Source organism: Tachypleus tridentatus, chromosome 2, assembly GCF_004210375.1.
Source record: "Tachypleus tridentatus isolate NWPU-2018 chromosome 2, ASM421037v1, whole genome shotgun sequence".
Lineage (NCBI taxonomy): Eukaryota > Metazoa > Arthropoda > Merostomata > Xiphosura > Limulidae > Tachypleus > Tachypleus tridentatus.
Genome location: NC_134826.1, coordinates 127,865,633 through 127,887,552, shown reverse-complemented (window position 1 = coordinate 127,887,552; position 21,920 = coordinate 127,865,633). Strand labels below are relative to the sequence as shown.

Here is a 21,920-nt window from a genome sequence, read left to right as displayed (position 1 = left end):
TTAAATTGCCATTTAAATCCATTAGTGAATGGGTTAACGAGATTCCCACTGTCCCTATCTACTATCTAGCGAAACCACAGCCAGGGGAACGGGCTTGGAGAAATCAGGACTAGAAACGTCTTTTCGTAGGAGTGTTAACATTCACCTCACAAATATGTTCCAGTAGGGAGAAAAAAAAATTACAAGGTTAAAAAATTATACATCAAAATGTATTTCCAAGTTTGAAAAATCCTGTTCTTAATGGTTTTACTTTTTTCTATCAAGAAGTAATTAATGTTATTTTCCACAAAAAATATAAACCTTGCAAGATTTTCGTTTTGACCTCATGGTGTAATCTTTATTTGATAAAGCATGCCAAAAAATGGCTTCTACATTGTTTATACAAACATTTGCAAGTCTAATTAATCTCTTGAATTTTGCCCCCTTCCTTTCTTGTAATTAAACAGAACTATATACTGTAGAAATATGGTTTCATATTATTTTTTTAAATCAACTATCTCTCCACTATTCTTGGAACCAGGTATAAGAAATTTACAAGTAAGAATAAGAAGTAGTTGAATTTCAATTGGTCCCTAGGTTTAATATAAGTAAATTTTCACTTGAATCAAATAGCCCTTACAGAATTGGCAGTGCAGAGTTATCTCCACATGCAGTATTTTTAAATGCCTAAAAAGATAATGCATTTCATATTGAACACAAAGTACTGAAGTCTGTATGATTACTCATTACAAAAGGCTTAAATAATGAAGCTAAATCCACACACATATCAAAATGAAAAGGTAAAAAAAACTACTAAAGTTTCATTAAATTATACGACTTTTTAATAAAAATTAAAGATGATTAATATCTTAAGTAATTTTTCCAATAGTTGTCAGCCCAGAGCTGATGAAACATTAAGAATAATAAAATGCAATCTTTCTAATTCTAATCAGTTACTATGCCTAGAGGTGTTTAGGCACCAATCTTGTGCTTCAAGAGCTGGTAATTTGAGCTCGTTTCTAGTTTTTTTTTTAAATATGACCTTGTTAAACTGTCAAGGAACCCTACAATATAAACTGAGCAAGGATAATAATGAAATCTAGCTAATAAACAAACACACTGTTAAAACTGTTGATAATGTCAAATAAAAGAACAAAAGTATTTTTACTTGTGTGCTTCACTGAATAAAAATAGAGCTAAATCAGAAAAATAGTTAGAAAATCAGACTTTTTATAACATCAAAGAGAGGACCAGCCTTAGGGTTAAGCACCTGCATAGGGCCACATGCCACATCCAGAACTGCTGTGAGATCATGCCTGTCACTAACAACAACGAAAACAAAATGTTAAATCTGACAATATTATGAACACATGTTTAATAATGTTCCTCAGAAAAACAGAGGCACAGGAACTGTGTTGAGAACAAGTTGATTTAAAATGTCTTTGGTTCATAACTCAGCTCTTAACTTTTCTTTTTCTCCCAGAATTCACTAAATGTTGTGAACTTGATTACATAAGACTTGAAACAGTCTCATGGATTTTAGTGAAAGCCACGAGATGAAGCTTATTTACTACACACATCATCATATTGGCAATTTACAAGTAAGAGTCTGGATAAAAAAGAAGGAAAGAAAAAAATACAAGAAAAGTAGCAACAAGGAGCTCTGCTGTGGTATTTCCATATAATGTTGCCAACTAAAAATCTTTTTCAGGAAGTAAATGAATAAAGGTTTTCATAATAGCCTAAAGACTTACAGTGACAACCAGTCTTTTGATTAGAATTATGAAGCAAAGAGGATTATATAACAGGACAATTAGCATGTAGAAAACAAGGTCTTTAAGAAGTGCCTTTGACAGACGACACCAATCCAGCAATAGGACCACAATCACCATACAGATGAAGATTGGTAGAAAAAAAGTCCTGAACATTACAAAAATTACGAATATCCACAGGATAGAAGTTGGCAACATTTTCCCAAAAATACACAAAGAGAAAGCTCTGTAATGGTGAGCTGTTGATTCACTGATGGCCTGTGTATTCTATAAGTAGTAACCATATATTCTGTTTTTGATGCAAGTACAAACAGTATCCTTTAGAATGTGATGGTTTTTCTGATTGGAAACATTTTTCCTCACCTTAATGAGCACAACCTTTCAATATCATCACAAAGAATGCATTCAAAAATGGGATGACTCCAGAAACAACTTTCAACAATCAATATTACTGACAAAAGAGCAGAAAAATTAACAGTGAAAAGATGGAATTATGTCTTCTAATGCCTTCTTGTAATTACTGAATTTCTCTCACAGAATAACATGAATTTTTGCAGATCTGTTGGCAAGATATACAAGTTATATAATGAAATTTTTATTGTCAGATTAAAATGTTGGCTAGACACATTCAACACTGTAATGAAAGAGCATGTCAGAATGATAATTAGCAATGAGATTCATGAACCATACACTGAAAAAAAAAAAGCATGGAAAATAAATTGTAATGTACAAAAGCTAACTGGAATAAGGAAGGTAAATATCACTCAGTCATAATGGATTGCATATCAGATCAGTCTCCAGGACCAATTGCCACCAACAGTTTTGTTAAAGTGGCAGAGTCACAAGAAGTACCAACTGAAGTTTAAGAATGTTTCATAATATTCACTGGCATAGAAGTTAATATGGATGAGTATTTAGCTTTTGTTTTACAGACAAAACATTTGGTCTTTGCACTCAAAATTGGTAAAATACAAGGTCAAAGATATAAAAATGGGCTAAACATAAAGGGACACAAGTCAGATGTGTAAGCCCAAATTAAAAAACATTAACCAAAAGGTACTTTTTTATCCTCTGCCCATGTTACAGTTTTGAATGATAGTGTCTTACATATGAGCTGAAATTTTTTTGGAATTTTAAAACTTTTATTGCATAATGTAAACATTGTTTTGCCTATAGTTTATTTTCAAATAATGTTTATTGCACAATGTTGCCCTATTTATATTTTATCATTTATTGCACACTTTTCTTGTCCTCTTCTCAGTAATGCAGTATACTAAAGAACATTCACAATATTCTTCACTGAAAGCAAAGTTGTCATAAACTTAAGACTACTCAGACTTAATAGAAAACTTTACTGCTGTTAAAGCTAGAAAAATGCCTCCATAACTTACGTTGTCAGGTAATTAACGACACATAATGAAATAAGGATTTAATAATGGCTGCAGGTTAAATTGTAAATATCAAAACTATGTACTGGATTTCAGTTTTAAAAATGGCATTGCTTTTTTTCTCTCTGTAGACTGCACATAACTTCTTTAAATTAAATGACCAAATTATTCATAAGTAAATAACACTGCCATCTAGCAGTTTGTCCATGCACTATTCTAGTTCATTTATTTGTTGTTGTTTTTCTTCATATTTTCTTAATACTTTATTTTATCATTTGATAATGTTGCTTACCTTCCTAACCTTCAAAATTAACAGCTATTTCATATGAAAAAAACTATAGAAACTCAATTTTTTTAAAATCCTTTAAACTAGGCTTGATGTATTATTTTGTTGCAGTACCTGTCATATTATAATAACATACAAGATTGTATAATACAATAAAATAAAGAAACAGTTACTTTTGTAGCACTCATTTAATGTTCTGACCAATATTTGACCATCACCACCTAGGACCCCACACAGACTAAGGCCAGCCTTCATCAGAAATGCATTTAAAAAGGTAGTAGTTGTATAAATAAATTCCAGAAAACAAAAGTTTCACCAAACCTGAATTTTTAAATCATACAATACCACTTTCAGGATAATACTGTATATTCCAGCCTAAACTGAAACAAGATTAATGGGTTTATGCAAATCACTAAACAACTTGGGAATGACAGCCTACTAAAAGAAAGGAAGTACAAAACATATTTTTATGCTAGTTGTTCTAGTGAGCAATCTAATAAAGGGTCTAACTACTGACAAAAACTACTAGTTAATGCCAAAACAAACCTTTTAAGAGAGTCGAGGTTCTCATTTTTCAGTGAAACTAATGGTGCAATGGAAAATATTTTGTATTTACTTATGGATGATTCATATGTCATGGTTTTCTAATATTCTTCTGATGATTGAGAAGTGTTACAGAGCTGACAAGCATTTTTTGTAATCACTTGTCTGAAATGATAGGCATGAAAACCAGCACCCTGAATAACTATCCCTTCATAGTATTTTTTCTTTACCCAATCATAATCACAAAATAAGTACATTTTCTCACAATAACAATTTAAACTAACGTAAAGAACTACCTTCCTCATCTTTGTTACCAAAATACAGTAGTTTGATAAAATGTACACAAACATAAGTACATAATGTATTAGTTACTGTGGAATCAATCATATTTCCAAGAGTTTTTTTCTTCTATGTTGACCCCATTACTGTTGTTTTCATGTCTTTTGTGAAGACCATTTGTCTGAATGCCACCATTTTGATGGATGCCATTTGCCTTGACTGAGCCATTAATACCACCATTTGTTACATGTTTGGTTCCGTGAAGAACAGGACCATCCTTCTTCTTTGATTTTCCATAAGCATTCTTGTAGAAATCCCAGAAAAGGAACCAGAAGAGAACAGCATGGAAGCCAATCCACCACATGAAACCCTTTGGATAGTCACATTCACGAAACAAAAGTTGAAAAGAGTGCACAAAAATCATGATGAACTGTACCTAAATTAATAAAAATATATATTGTTAGACAACTAAACGAATTAAGGAAGGATACTGTTTATCAAACATTTTGATGATGCAAAAAATTCTATTTATATTCAAACTCTTTGATTCATATGTTGGAACAAATGTATATTGGTATTAAAGGTCAAGTGTAAAGGATAAACCAGTGTGTTATTTTTATACAACATTATTTTAAAGACGAACAGTAATAAATGCAGCAAAATAATTAATGTACACTTCTGTGACAATTGTATTAAATATGAACAAAAATCTACAAAATATTACTCTTAATAAATTGAGAGATATTAATCAAATTTCTCACATCTAGAGATCAGATAAACTTACCATTTGAATTGCAGTCATATACTTCTTCCACCACAAATACTTGTACATGTGAGGGCCAATAGCAGCTACACCATAGTATATGTACATAAGGATGTGCACAAAACTGTTGACAAAGGCAAAAAATGTGCTATGACCACCTAGATGAGGGAAAGTTATATATTTTAATCAATCAATTATTTATCAGTTGACTGCAAAAAACAAATTGTTTCACATTAATAATTTATAATCATGTGTCCACAAAAGACCTTATCTCAATGATTTATCTAATTGTTTTTAAAACTTTAAAAGAGGTCCTGTGTCACAGTAATAATCTATGATCACACACACATAAAATACTGTAGCATAGATCTACATAATGTGCTTCCTTTCATATACTATATACTGACTTTCTCCCTTGTAGATGTAAGACTATTCTGTAATGTATAATACCATAATTCCTACATCTACCTAACAACTTGTTTCTTATTGTACGTTGTATATAGACTTTCTATGTTACACAGATAAAAAAATTCTCCATAATGTAGAATACTGTACCCCACAAATCTATCTAACATGAGTTTTCTAATATATAATGCACAATGAGTTTCAACCTTACTCAAACATAAAACTATTCAGTGATGTAGAATACTCTAACTCAAATCACTTAAGTTTCCCAATGTACATTTGACATATACTTTCATAGATGTCAAACAGTTCTGTAATGAAATAACTGTCTAGTTAAGCATTAATCAAAGTTCTATGATTTTGTGTTTTAAGTCAGCTTAAAGTCAAAGATGTAATAAGGTAGAGAGTGATCTAATTACCACTCATCATAGGATTTTATTTTAATTCTGAACTGTTTATGTAACAAACTTTACCAATCCTTGTAGCCATAGATCAAATACTTTAGCAAAGATGTAAAGAAACTGGAGAAAAAAAGATAAAATGAGTAAAAAACATTAATCATCCTTCATTTAGCTGTGAAGAGGTTCCTAAAGTGCCTTTCATCTATACTTCAATAACTTTAAATTACTCTTTTTACCAATGTAAATAAATGTGTGCTTAAGTGAAATAAGCCTCAGTTAGATCTCCTAACACTTCTTATCATAGGTTAAAACAAAAACAGAACATTTCTTTATTTGGAAATGTCTGCATAAACAAAGTCATACAGACTATCAACTGTGGTAACGACTTTATTTTTAAACAATTGCAGCCAGAGACACACAAACCAGTAGTCATACTGCTAATTTATGATCCATAAAAATATCTAAAGACAAAATTTCAGAATACTTCAAGAAACAATTACAAAGACTTTAGTACAAATATTATTAACTTGAACAATGTCTTTTATTCATTAAGTCCTCTCAATTAGAGGAATTACTTCAAACAGTTATAAACACATATGCTAATTTTCATAATTTTGTTTATTACCATCAAGTTATCATGAGAACTAAGCAATTCATATCTAATATAATAAAATTCCACAAGGCACTGTTTTACGTAAAACATCAGTTAACACCAGAATTTGATGTCTAAACTTTGTGAAACACAAACAGGCTATGTTATTCTAAAATTACACAGTTAATATAAAGATATAAAAACAATTTACATAATAGAATTTGATGCAATTAATTATTACAAAATCTTTCAAACAAAGCCAACAATTAGCTGGTATTTTTCGGAGCTGAAAATGTGCTTCTGACAGATACTTACCTCTCACATAAATTAGCTATCTTCTGCACATGTTTCAATGGGATTTGTTTGGCACTTGAGGCAGCCTCCACTTAATTTAACATGATTTTATGTGAATTATATCATTGCATGATGACATTATCATGTGACAAAAGCCCTCCATCAACAAGAGGGTGACACATCTCTATGTGCACTATTTCCCCTGTGCATTTTATATGTTAATCTTCAACTAAGAAAATGTGCGTCAGAAGTGGGAATGATGGGGAGGTATCTATCAGAAATGCATTTTCAGGTAAAGAAAATGTTGACTTCCATGATGATTATTTGCCTCTTCATACAGATTAGTGAGAATCTCATGCTGATATGGTGGAAGAACCAATGAAAAATTTACCCAAACAACTATCCTTCAAAAAGTGTGTGAATTATGACCACGAGGTATGACAACTAATGTCACAGGCTTCATAGAGCACATCCATGGGAAATTATACTTCTTTTTATACAAGGGAGAAGTGAAATGTGTTTAGCAGGAATGGGCAGAATTAGTAAATGGCTAAGTGTTGGTGCAAAAGTCATATGACAGCCAATAGATGTAATGTGTGGGTCTCTTTCAGACCATACCTCATATGCTCACCTCAGCTCTTTCATCAGACTTGATGGCTTAGAACCAGCTGTGAAAGAAGAGAATTTGTGATGAGTATCTATGTTCACTTGAACTCTACCATTAGATTTTATAGGACCAATACGAATTGTAGGATGAGGGCACTTTATTGTATATACTATGGACACTAAGATCCTCAGCTCAAATGTCAGTCTATGAGCCCAGTAACAGCAGTGGGAGAAGGGTACATGAAAGATACATCATAGTTGTGTATGCAGCACTCATCTTAACTCTTTCATCAGACTTTACAGGACTTACACCAGCTATGGAGGAGAGCACACTTGTTATGTAGTGAACACTGATATTGAGTGTAGTCATCTTGACTCTGCTGAATAGTAAGTGGCTACAGAAGGACATATGAAATACAAATTTATTTATTGGTTTTGCACACTCAATTGAACAGGTTTTCAATGCCAAGGAAAAGAATGAAGATTAATGATACAAATGCACAGAGGGAATTAGTGAGCATGGAAGTGTGTTGCTCTCCTATTGGTGAAGGGCCTTTACTGTTTGATAACATACTCATCCAAGAGCACAATTCATGAGACAACCCTCACCTAGTGATATGTGGTATGCAACTCTTTTTGGTAAGCACACTGTAGAAGATAGCCAATATGTGCATGAGGTGAGTTATCCTCTCAGAATAACCTATAATTTACAAATTAAAATCAAAACATTAACACAATTAAAAACATAACAGAACTTGTTTTTGCACTTAAAAATTTTCATAATTAATTTTCCTCAAATTAAAAAAATAATTAATTTGTACTGTGAGTCGAGGTATTTTTTCAAATTCATTGCATCTTTTGCAATGCTAACTCTTATCAGAATTATAATATTTAGAACATTTTTAGTATAAATATGCTGTACATTAAGTTCAGCAAGTTTCTTTGTTTCTTGCATACAGTTTAATAAAATTTAATAGATAACTATATCATAACTTAGTAATTACTGTATTATTAACAACAGATTATCCCATTACATTTAGCAGTACATTATACCCTGATATATTCTTTTAAATATTGTCTTGTATTTACAATATGCCTGTTATTTGTAACTGGCTGCTAAACATATAACAGATTATATCCATGGTGAACTCTTTAATAATTACAAGCTAATTTACATAATATTGAAAACTTTTTTTACTATTTGCTGTATTTCCACAAATGGATATACCAATGTGTCAATTACATAGCTTACCTGGAGTAAATTTAACACCCCACCACACACTCATTGGCATGACCCCATGATGTATAACATGTAAAGTTGATACATGACTGAATTTTTTCCGGAATACAAAGAAAATCTGGCAAGTGGTAAAAAGAATTATTATTATTCACCTAGCAGCTTAGAAATAAATTATACAATTTTACAAATCTGCTAAAAAATTTAGTTGTGTTTTTTTTAAATAAAAGGAAAATGTTTATCGCTATCCACTATTCATGTGCAAAATGTTTTAGGATATAAAATGAAAAATAAATACAAAATAAACAAATAGTTTTTCATAATTATTGTTCTTAAACATTGCTGCAATATTATGTAACTTTATAAATATTTTTACAATTCATGTAAATATTATAATTACACATTATTTGTTTAAATGTTGATTAATATCGGTAAGAAATTTCTAAGGCTTCAGTTACCTTTATTTAACTTTTAATCCATTATTTCTTTATCATGTACATTAAAAAAATATTCATGCAAATTTCAGTTGCAAGTATTTTATTACCTAAATTGCAAAATCACTATTTTAATTGATTTACAAACAGAAAAGTTTTATTTGTAAAAAAGTAATAGCTAGTTTCAAATGTCAAATAAATATTTTTTTTTCACTTCATTATACATTTTTCTAAGTGTAGAATATAAACTAATGTCCATAATATAAAACTAATAAATTTCCAATGATTTTAGAATTATTTGAATTTATGCCACTTACAGTATCAGTGAATTCTACAAACTTTGATATATAATACCACCAGGCCAGGTTAGCCATCTAAATAAACAAAAGATGACATATTCAATACATCAATAAACTGAATATCGGTAAACCCCCAAAATATAATTTCAGTAATAGTTGTACAGGAAAAAGAAAACAAACTTTTTCTACAAAAGGCAAGTCTATACTTTTGGTGTTTTGACACACCCTCTGGACAATTAAAATATTTTAAAGCATTTTCTCTAACTTTTATCTTGTTTGATAAACTTATCATTCTGGAAGTAAAAGTTAGCGAATGATAGGCTTACAGTCACAGTAACACAAGACAGAGCTAGGCAATTGGTGAAATTTGCTAACAACTTAATCTTTGAGCTCATTAACCTTTTGTGATGGGCTTAGTATAATATACATAAGTTCTAATACATCTTTACATGTATTAAGTATTTACATTACAACTTTTTGATACAATATGTGAACCTTCACAAAATTCGCAGACTTTTAGTAAAAATTACAAGATTTGTACACAAAAATAAAATCAATTTTTATGAAATATTTTTACTAAAGATTTGTTTATTGAAAATAATGAGTACGTTTGGTTACTAGTCTGAGTACAAAGTGATTTCATGTTATGATTAAAAAACTATTCTTTTGCCCAAAAATATCAAATATTATTTGTGTAATCTCAAACTTCTTAAATATATTATATATATTAGTTTTTATGTTATGTTCTATACAATCTGCAGGGTATGTGAATTGACTAACCTCATAACCATCATAAAAAATTAGGAAATAAATAAAAATTATGTTTGTTTTCGTGCTAGAAGGACTACATATTATAACATGAAAATACAAATGTTTTGTCAAAGTAGTTTAAGTCTCATAATGTTACATATTTATCACTTATTAACCTTACAGTCTAACTAACAGTACATAACTAGCACTGATGCAGTGCACATACACTCGTGTTACTGTATCCAATTATATAAAACTGACCCAGTCTTGGCTGTGTTTTGGTGGACTAGTATTTTGTATTATACAGTAATATTTAAATTGCTATACATATGTATACAGATTATTACTATTTAGAAATAAGTTATGAAACTTATTTTTCTTAAAATATAGAACAATAGAGAAGTAAAACAAACAATTATTTCTTCTAGCTACAACTTTTGAACTCCGTTGCTGCTGTACATAGGTTGTTTAAAATTTAGCAAAATATCAAACAAAATTTTTTTAGGTTTTATATAAACAATTAAAAAACAAAAAAAATCATAAATAACTATACTGATACCACAAAAATTCCACTATAATTTAAGCTAGTAACTATGCTACATTTAGGTCTAAAAAAGTATGAAACTTGGAGCACACTAAAGACAATCCACCTCTTCAAAATCTCAGTTTGAAAGAACATGATAGCCTTTTCACAGATTAAAATGGCTGAGAAAACCACTAGGGGACATTGTGAACTGTCGATTGGTTATTTACATGTCATAGAGGGACCATTTCCAAACATGGAAAGAGGTTAATAGGGCCACTGTGTTTGAGTCACTACACAAGCCATATCTCAACAAATTAAAAATATATGAGGTTTGTTCTTATTTTATATTCTAGCTTGCCAGTATTGATAATTTGAGTTCCTAATTTAAGCAAAACTATAGACTTAGTATTTTGACATCACTTTTATATAACATTAAAGTTTGAATTATAATCTACAATTTTATTTCAAACTTTAACATAAATTCATAAAATAGTACTTCACAAAACACCAAATACAACATGGCCTTTGACCTTTGACCCATCATGAAAGGGTTAATTATTACTTACTTCTAATCTATCTTCTCATATTTTTTTCTTTCAAGACATTTATGAACCACCCTTCTTTACTGTGATATACATCTCCAGGTATAATTATTTAGGATTAATTTACAATTTTAATTATAAACTGTTGTACATGAAAATATATCACAGAGACACATGACAAATCCTATAACAAGCTTAAAATATGATTAACCCAATGTGTATTGGTTAGGGTTAAAGTATACATGTTACAGCCTTTTACAGTGTACTATTTAACATGGTATTGTGCATTTGAGATCAGAGTTATCAGCTATTTGTTGTACACTACACTGCTGATTTAAAAACAGTTCATGGTACAGAAAAGTAAACACCTGATACAATATCCATGGGTAATGAAAAAGCTTTTGATATATGCATTTTAGGGGTTCTGGAAGTTATGGAATTCAACATTCAAATGGTGTGATAGACAAGTATTTTTACTTTTCACTTGAATATCACCGACTTACTAATTTAAGTCAGATTGATGTAAATTTATAGATATATATTGAAAACAAATACTTTTGTAACACATTAGATTTTTTGTGTACAACGGATTGGTAAATTTTCCTAAATGCCTGCCACATTTTGTGTAGACACATAGTAAATTCAGAGTTATAGTCAACACTCTTTGTCCAATACATAATTGGTCCAGTGGACCAGCCTATGCACATTTGATTAATACTGTTCTTTGGGTTTACCTTAACTTTTCACAAGACTATTATTTTTGTTGCAAACAATTAATATTACTTTGTGCCATTTATTATAATTCAGGAAAATACTAAACATAATAGTGATTAACAAAATTACTATTAACTACAGGTTAACATAAGTTACTTATCTTTAATTTCAGGGATCAAAGTTACAACTTGATAAAACATAACTACATATTGCTGTGACTCAACAAAATGCCAGTTCAACAATTTACCTCCTCATTACATTACAATCACTATTTAATTATACACAAGTTTTGTTTAAGAGCTTCCTATCTAGCTTGAGCTGGTCATAATTAAACAGGATTCTTGTTAGTATAAACAGATTAATAACATGAGGATATTATATACTGTTTAGTCCATGTATAGTAAATTCTGACAAAAAATTAAGTAAGCAAAACAAGTTAACCAACATTCAACAGTTTCTTTGAGCAAATAATAAATAATGAACATTAATTTGTTATAAATTTTTTATTAAAGCAATCTTAAGGAACACTGGTTACATCTGTAGCTTGTAATAAATAAGCAATATTTCAAATCAAAACTACACCATTGTTTAGTTTAAACAAAGAAAATACAAAAAATGGCATAACTGTAGCTACTTATTAATCCATGACCACTACTTCAAGTTTTTAAGCAATATATAAGCAGTCACATCACTGGAAGTAGTACTAGCTATCTTGTTACATGTAAGGGCAGTTGGTATGTTATTATGAAGTTGAACATGGTTGTTACAGTTATGAAAAAGCTACTGAAGTTATCTGTCAACATCCTAATTTTGAAATGTCAAATAAAGGAATGGCAACTGGCCAGCAGCACCCACAGTCAACTCTTGAGCTACTCTTTATTAATGAATGGGTTTGACTGTTAAATTATAATACCACTTTGCAACATAGCCTAGTGGTTAGGGTGGTTGTTTCATTAACTGCAGATCACAGATTCAATGACAAGTGCCACCCAACAGATTTGTCCTTTAAGCTATAAGGAACTATAATGTCACAGTCAATCCCACTAATTACCAGTACAAAAACAGCCCAGAAATTAGTGGCTACATTTCCATGTAGTTTACTTTCCTTTGGCAAGAAATTCAGAACTTCAGATGGTGGCAGGTAGCTTTAGTCACTTTGCCATTAGTGAATGACAAATATAACATTACCCATGGCTAAAACGAAAAGCATGTTTACTAGGAACAGGAATCAACTGTGTGACCTTGAATCATGGGACTATTACCTGATTTCACTGGACTATGCTAACTCAAAGCTTAACAAACTTGAACTAATAAAAAAATAATAATTAGAAATAAAGGTGATGTTCTGATTAATTGAATGGTTAGAATAACTGAAAACACCAATTGGAATTAATTTGTTATTTTCCTCTATCATGGCACTAACTGATTAAGTTGAACAAACCTAATCAATAAGAAATAATAAGAGCTAACAATGATAATATTTCAATTACTTGGATAGATAGAATAAACTAAAACAGTAATATTTAAAACACTACTTTTGATCAGTTGATAATTTTTATAATATTAATCAATTTAATAATAATTTCAATTAATTTATAATTTTGAGTGGCATTGATTAATGGTCAGAGATAACTGATTATATCCATTAATCACTCAGCTTTAATACATGAGAACAAATCTTTTGTTAAGGAAGTTTTAAGATTATATCTTAAACTCTCACACTTGTTGAGCGTAAGACTCAGGTAATCTTTACTTATTTTAAATTTCATACAAGCTGTTAAAATATTGGAGGCAACACGCATCATCTTATTCAGGAAAGTTCCAACTTGAACCACTTGGAACTGCTGTTAATTTTTTTAGAATTTAAGTACTAATTTCCAAGAAAGGATTGTGCTCCATTTAAAAAAAAAAAAAAAAAAAGAGGATTTGAGGTGTCATATTGGTGATAGAGCTCTTTTATTTTGGACTTTTAGCCTTTTTTTCTATCTTAAATTAGCCTTCATTGTTGGATGTATGATACTGCAAAGTATATTATGGTTTCTTGTATTGATAAGCTATAGAAATCTTACAAGTACAGAACTGATTTTGTAAAAACTTGTACAGCTTTTTCTTTTTAAAGCCAGTTTCATTGATATTATTGTCATGATGCATAAAAGAATTCTGAATCTTTTTTACCACCATTAATTGTTACAGTTTTGAGGATCATTTTACATTGCCAGTTCAGTATTTCAACTAAGTACTAACCTAATTTTCCTAAGTTGGCTGAACCTCATGAAAGATTACTGGAGTTACAACTGAAGATACCAACAGCAATAGAAACCAAATGATGAATTAGTACATTCTAGTATTACATGTTTTAGTTTTCAAATTTAGAGGCTTATGACATTGGTAAATAATTAATCAGTTTGTTTTATAAAATTGGCTTCATTAACCAATAACTCACTTTTTGGTTCCAACTTATAGAGTTAGCTAGTTTAAAAAAAATGTTATTTAATAAATTCATAAATCATTCCCCCAAACTATGAAAACATAATAAAAGTTAGCTTACAAATGATTTTTTATATGGTAATTCATTCAATATTAAATTATTTTAAGCTGAGTAACAGGTTCAATTTTTTTATAATTTTCAATATCTCATAATAGAACAAACTGCTAAAATCTTACTGATACTGAATGAAATCATGATTACCTCTGTTGCATCAGGACTATCAGAATAGTCTACAGGCTGACATTTATAATTAAATTTTCCAAACCAACCAAGGAAACCAAGCTGTAAAAAAAATACAAAATGACCTTAGTTTATGTAGTTCATCTTAAAGCATTAAATTGGATGGCACTACAAGCATTATAATATGTTTACAGAATTTAATAAACTTTAGTGTATGAAAAGAATTTACATTAAAAGAAACCCTCCAAAGTAGTGGTTCACATAAAAATAAACAGAAAATGAAAGGTACAAGCTAGCCCAACATTTCTTTTGATGTGAAAAAGCAACACTGAAATAACTCAACTAGTTTAAACTTGACTGCAATAAAGCGACTTGTGAAACTGCAATTGTATATGCTGAAATATTTCATCTATTTTGAAATTATAATAAGTACAACTTGGAGTAATGCAGTAACATCAAATAACTTATAATTGCAATATTCTGAATTGGTATGGGTAATCACTTTATGAAAGTTTCTTTTTGCATCGTTAATTTCTTTCTTCATGGTGTCAACAGGGATTCTGAAATAGATTTTTTTAAAGTTATTTTAGTGAAAAGTTTTAAGGCTTACATTACGTTTGTTCTGTTAGTAAAATCAGAAAATTTAATATCATGTTCTGAAACATTTCTTCTCTTAAAGTAAGAAAATCAAAAAAAAATTTTTTATAACTACTCCTCAGCTACATAACAATTTCAGTTATAGTAGCTAATACTGAAAAATCTTCTAAACCCTTTTCTATGATGTAATTAGCAATGGTATTTGATAGAAATGGTAGCAAAGTCTGAAAAATGACATAATATTTGTGCTCAGCCTGAGCATGCTTTAGAAGTTTAATTCTAGCTACCAAGCATATAGCTTATATTTTGCAAAACCTTCGGACGTCCACTTCTACATTATTTATACTATGTTGTTTGTACTATGCTTAGGGAGGGTGACAAGATTCAATAATTTTGAGATAAAGATCATTTCTAAAAGTAAATTGTTTTTATATGTTTACCTAAAACATGTTAACACTCAGAAGATATTCTGTATTAGTATGTAAAACACCTATCCTGTGGTTTAACTTGAATTAATACAAATATCTGAGTATTTTTCAAAAACATTATGATAAAATAAACTGTTCTGTTTATGAGCACTTCCCATCAATATCCACAAAAGTAACATTACACACATCAAAGGAATTACCATATACTCAGCAAATTACTTCAAGTTATTTAGGTTTAATAACATTAAATAACTGTAGTTGCTAAGCCTTAAAATACAGTTTCCAATTTAGATTAATTAATTAATTAAAGTTATAAAAGATTGACTAGGTGAACGAAAATGAGTGTAAGAACCAGTATTGAAGAGAGATAGACTGTGATCCATGAGCCTATGCAATATGGAACAACCCCTCTCATCAATATCAGCAACACCCCAGAGGGGATTATGCCCATCAAAATCCCCCAGGATTAAAAAGGGAGATGGTAACTGATTAATGGGGTCATTAAGATTTGACTGATCATAGGTCCCTTCAGAAGCCAGGTGAGGAGAACAAATAGTGATGGTATGACCCAAGGAAGCACAGATGGCTACAGCCTCTAAGGGTGTATCAAGTGGCAAAGACAGAGTAGGCACATACTGATCAACCAGCAGTGCCACCCCACCACACTCTCGTCCATCACACAACCTGCAATTTCTTTATAAAGAAAACTGCTGAAGGGTGACTGTATTGGCAGGTTTCAGAAACTATTCCTGTAAGAAGAGAAACAAGGGATGGTAAGAATCAATCAAATCCTTAAATGTCATCTATATTTGAGTGAAAACCACAACAAAGAGGAGCCCTTATGTTTTTGACCACATTTTGTTCCTTTATTGGATGAAGCTCTATCGATTTCCATGGAACCTGCCCTGAGTCAAGTAGGCAAGTCTCCATCTGTGGACAAAGTTTTCAGCGACTGAAGGCGTGAACAAATGGTTGTTTTACTTCTTGGGACTGTAGAAAAGAATGGGCCTGAGGAAACACACAAATCTGAAGCCAAAGGAAGTGTGTCCAGGTAGTCATTGGAAGGAGTGGCAGGGACAGAGATGGAAGTAGATGCAGATATATCAACTCTTTTAATCATCGAGGGCAAATGATTTTTCAAATGTTTTGCAAATGACTCTGCTGAAGGCACAGAAAGATCTGTCTGCACTTCCACTGTGGCAGTGTAATGGGGTGCAGTAGCATATGCCCAAGATGGAGTTTGGGACAATAATTTCTGATTCTCTAGGTAAGAGTATAACTCCTCTAGAAGAATTCAAAGTTGCATCGGGGGTAACCTCGATGGGTATATCCCCAATGGCCTTTGACTTCAAGAAGAATTTGGTATGCTGAGGTGAAGGTGTTTCCACCAAAATGTCTCCAGAGCACAACTTCTTTACTGACTTAGAAGAGCCAGCAAGCCCTTCTAATCCCTTTTAAATAAAAAAAAAGGGGACATCTGCCCTAAGGATTTCTCAGATAAAGAATGAATAATTAAAAATAAGAATCTGACTGCAATGTTGACTGTACAGCAGCCGTTCATATGTGGTCATTTTCCAATGTTATTTATTTTTTCATAAATGAGAGTATCCATAATAAAGATGCTACACTTCAGTGCCCACTGTTACACCCACCACAAAGCCCTACAAGGGAATGCACTACAATGCCAAAGAAGAACACTGCAGCAATTCCAAGGTTTCATGAGCAATATACCTGAACACAACCATCAGACACAATGTCCATAACACTGTTAAGAACATCCAAATTGGTACTTGATTGATCCTGGGAAGGCCATCCCTAGGCTGAAGCCTACAGGAATTCAAGGCCAAAGTGGGGTGTTGGAGTTGAACCCCTTAACCACCAGGATCCTTTCCTCCTTTTCACAGGGTACCACACATGGCAAACACATGGGTGGATGTTTAGATCCCCGAGGAGGTAAACTGAAAGTACAGAACCTTCCCTGGAAGGTTCCCTCACCACATACAGGAATCCACCTCAAGAGGAGTTCAGAACATTAAATATTGATCAATATATATTGATATACATACAGATTCATTACGTTCAAGAGAATTATTAGTTTGAACATGTATATAGAATATCACATTATGTGCACATTATTACATTTTACATTCATGTAAAAAGTATCCATAGATGAAGTAAAAAAACCAAAACAATTCAAAGTCTCTCAATGAATGAACAACTGTAAGTTCCAGTACATCCAGTTTATCTACACTGTGTGTGAGTCATAATATATTGTTTTGTTCAGTGTATTTCCAAATATATTAGCATCACATTATACTGAAAACATTTCATATAATTTCTGCCATATACTCAGTATACAAGAATTAGCCCTATATTTTTCTTGTTCTGAAAAAAAAAATTACATATGAATATCTTTGTTTGAGGAGGTAAGAGTAACTAAAAACAAAACTTTTCAAAAATATGGTAATAAAGTACCACATTCAGTTGGACATCAAAGTGACCACATACAAGTTTAAGTGGAGAGAAAGAGTTAATTCTTCAAGAATTTCTCATCTTATATAATTCGAAGTTATCTGATATTTTGTTGCATGTTATTAACTATACTGAAAAAATTACATTAGCAAAGTTTTGTAAAAAAAATAATGCAACCAAAGTAAAACATTATTTATATTATATACACAAGCTTATGTTAGAATTTGAGAAGTTATATAATAACACTTTTCTCACCCTAACAAAGATGTAAACACTGATGTAAACCATAAAAAAATTGTATGCCACCATTAGCCAGCGCATGTTCAATGGTTCTCTATTCTTCATAATTGCTGGTCCTAAAACTTTAACAAAGTAGACATAAGAGAGACAGATGGTGATGGTGGGTCCTGGGCTTTGCATTAGTGGCCATTCCTGGACTCGACGGTCTACAAATATGGAATGGAGAACCAAGAATTATTAAACTTCTAATGAAATTTGATAAAAGTTGTAAAAATTAACAAAATTAACAAACAGTAATACAGTAACTAAAATTAAAGTTGGCTCATTTGACAATGTTCAAATTTTAAAAAATAGCACTTAAAAGAAAATTACACTAATTTTCATTGAATGTGTATGACTTGTATCTTTTTTGTACTCATTTAAACCTTGAGTGTGTATATTAAGTAAGGAATCTTAAATTCCTTCTAGCATTAATCAATGTATTCAAGCTTTAATTAGTAGTTCTACATATCATTAAAATGTTAGGTGGGTTATACTACTGTTATATTTTATCAAGACCACACATGGCACATGTCTATTTCGTAAGGTGTGAACATTTTTTTTTACCTTGAAAACAAAGTTATATTAAAATAGTTTATAAATTACAAGCACAACAATAAATCCCAATACATCTTTTCCACTATAAGAAAGAGCCAATGCCAATTCATAAAGCAAATATTTAATTAAAATAGAAAAAAACTGTATATGTATTTTTAATTTAAACCTGCAAATATTCCATTTCACACACTACAAGCACTGCTTTCACTTTTCTCATACATTATTATTGTTTAATACATGTCATGTTTATTTTATGTACAAATGTGTTTTATAGTTAGTAAACTAAACAAGAAAATAAGTATATAATTATTAGGTAGACTATATACATGTTAAAAACAGAATTCATACATTAACATGTTATCAGAAGGACTCAAACCTCAGCTAAACTATGGTCAGATATTATTTAAATGTTGTAATACTTACATATTGTACACATGTACACTGAATCCATATTAAATGATTCTTACAAAACAAAAGTTAAAACTTAAGACAGAAGTAGTGTTTATTAAATAATGTTAATCAGTAACAAATATGAGCTGCAGTATATCACAAAGTTATAAAAATACTAAAGATGTAAAGAATATTAATAAATTAAAAATGCTTTTCAACTACCACAGGAAAACTGATTTTATCATGAATTTGTAAGAAAGTTAAACACATCATACGTTTTGAACAATTTTATAGTTTGTAACTCCATAGTAAAGGCAATACAAAAGAGGAAGTACACAAACACACACACACAAATATATTTTCTAATGTACTACTGTTTTGAACAGTCCTACAATAGCAATGAAAAATATACGAGATGTTCTGGAAACTGAAACAGTTACTTAAATGATGAAATAAACATTGTTATTTAACTATAAAAAAAGATTGAGATATTCACGATAGAACAAACAGTACTTGAAACTAAAGAATAAGATAACAAAATAATCAAAGTTCACCCCCCATTTTTCAACAAGAACATTTTAAGTGATAAGGCAAAATATATACCTAAATTAGTTTTTTTTCCTAACTTGAAACAGTTACATACATCAATATAAAACTGTATTTTTAGAACTTCTATTACATTATACAGTGCTTTCCTGAGAATACATTTTTATATTTTAAGGTAAATATTCAGTGATCAACATTCTCAATTAAATAATAACAATGAAAATTTATATATACCACAAAGTTATGGCCTTCACTGTTCTTCTGATGCTTACACTATACAAGCTGTGAGATAAGAGCTAATAAGAGTGAGAAGGATTATCAAACAAAAACAAAAAAAACAGAAGCCACAGTTTTTAATAATAGTTTGGTAAATTTTCAAGACATGTACTCTATTTGATGGTTCTTATGTAATGATCTCTGCTTAGCTATATAAATGTGTTAGAGAAGCTCAGAGTAAGTTAAGATCGAAAATAAATCAAAATAGAATTCTTATCAATATTTATCACACTGCACTGTACAAGTTACAGGTTAATTGTGCTTATGTAGTGTAGTCAGTGTAAATGTACATATATGCTTACAAGTTACAACACTGTTCAAGCCTTTAATAAGATTAGATGAGATAAACTACTTTGTGGCTGTTACCAGATTTGATGATTAATTGTATTCACCAGATAATTTCAAAGAACTCAGAAAGAAAGAACAGTCTTACAACAGCATACATCGTTATTTGGCTTTTATGCCTGTATTTTGTATCAGAAAAATCTGGCTAAGTCTCGTACACAAAAATTTTAAAAATATAAATTAAACAATGTTATTGTTAGAAAAGTTGAATTTTTTAATTGTATGCATTAACATGAAATTTAAAAGATTTTTCCATAAAAAATAAAGCTGCATCCTAAAAAAGCTTTGATAATAACACTTGTTCTCTTATAATTTTACTTTACGTACAAATATGATGCCAACTGTATAACGAAAATACTAAGCTTTGTCACTACTGGTAAAAAAACTACTATACATACATATATACATACATGTATCTGCTTGCTATTTGGTACCATTAAAACATATGGAAATGGTACCTTAAATTCAATCTGAAAACAATTAAAGCTTATAATATTACTCCAAATGTTCTCAAGTCAGTTTAAGAATTTAAGTTAATTTACTATATTCAAATTATTGAGCAATACAAGCTACAGAAACCTATGAATTTCAAACAAATTTCAGTGCCTAACACCTTTCACTTTAGCATGAGTAAGTCATATACTTGCTTAAATTGAAATATAGACTAGTTTTCAGTTTGTTGGTACAAATACAAACATTTTCTTAATCTTGAAACCAAAGCAAACTTTCCATTTAATCACAAGATATAAAAGTTTTAACAAAATAAATGAGATTTTTGTATAGTTACACAAATGTAATATTTCTCCTGGTAAGAAAACTGCCAAATTTAACTACTGAAAATGACAGTTTTAAGCAACCAATTCATATGATGTACACATACAATTACTGTATAAAGCAGGTGTTTCTTACTCAGTACCTACCAGTAATGTACATGTAAAAAAGTATAAGGTACATGCACATTATGAGTTTTGCATTAAAGATATGTATAGAGGATATCAAATTTCCAACGTCATGAAGTTTTACAAGTACATATGGATATTTTGGCCTCAAGCAGTTCTTATAGCTTAGCTATAATTTGGGTCAGTCAATTAAGACAGTGGGTCAGCAGAGAACAAACTATTTATACAATGATTCTGATGAAAATACTTTCAATGATTTTAAAAGTTTCAAACATATCAATATACATTAAATACAGGTAAGTTATCAATGTTCTTACTTCTCTGAGCATCTCTCTAAACAAATTACTACCTTGGTCCCACTTAGAATATTATGCACAGTTTTGATTCCTTTACCTTGGAAATAAAACTCATTTATCAGTAAGGGTTTAGTGGAAAGCTGTTTCTATGATTCCAGGAATGAAATGGTTACCTTATGGATGACAGGTGAAGATTCTACTTGCTTTTTCTTTAGAAAAATAAGGATATGAAGATATTTCATCAAATTTTACATTATGCAGGCAATCAATAGGATAAATACCTCCAATTTCTTTGTACTTTATACTGACAAGAATATGAAGAGAACACAAGCTTAACATTGTGAAAATATAGTCAA

At 30.4% G+C, this 21,920-nt stretch overlaps 1 protein-coding gene across 2 annotated transcripts in view; it reads right to left on the bottom strand.

Moving 5' to 3' along the window:
• Positions 1-309: 309 nt before the first annotated feature.
• Positions 310-21,920, bottom strand: part of LOC143245071 (very long chain fatty acid elongase AAEL008004-like) — a 54,113-nt gene continuing 32,502 nt past the window's right edge. The window contains exons 3-8 of one of the 2 annotated variants that reach the window (XM_076490889.1): positions 18,231-18,421; positions 14,500-14,580; positions 9,297-9,353; positions 8,561-8,666; positions 5,032-5,168; positions 310-4,683 (exon numbers count right to left, since the gene is read on the bottom strand). In XM_076490889.1, coding sequence (XP_076347004.1) covers positions 4,348-4,683; positions 5,032-5,168; positions 8,561-8,666; positions 9,297-9,353; positions 14,500-14,580; positions 18,231-18,421 — 908 coding nt within the window. In that variant the 3' untranslated portion in view covers positions 310-4,347. The remainder of the gene's footprint in view (positions 4,684-5,031; positions 5,169-8,560; positions 8,667-9,296; positions 9,354-14,499; positions 14,581-18,230; positions 18,422-21,920) is intronic. The other variant, XM_076490890.1, reaches the window with a different exon arrangement.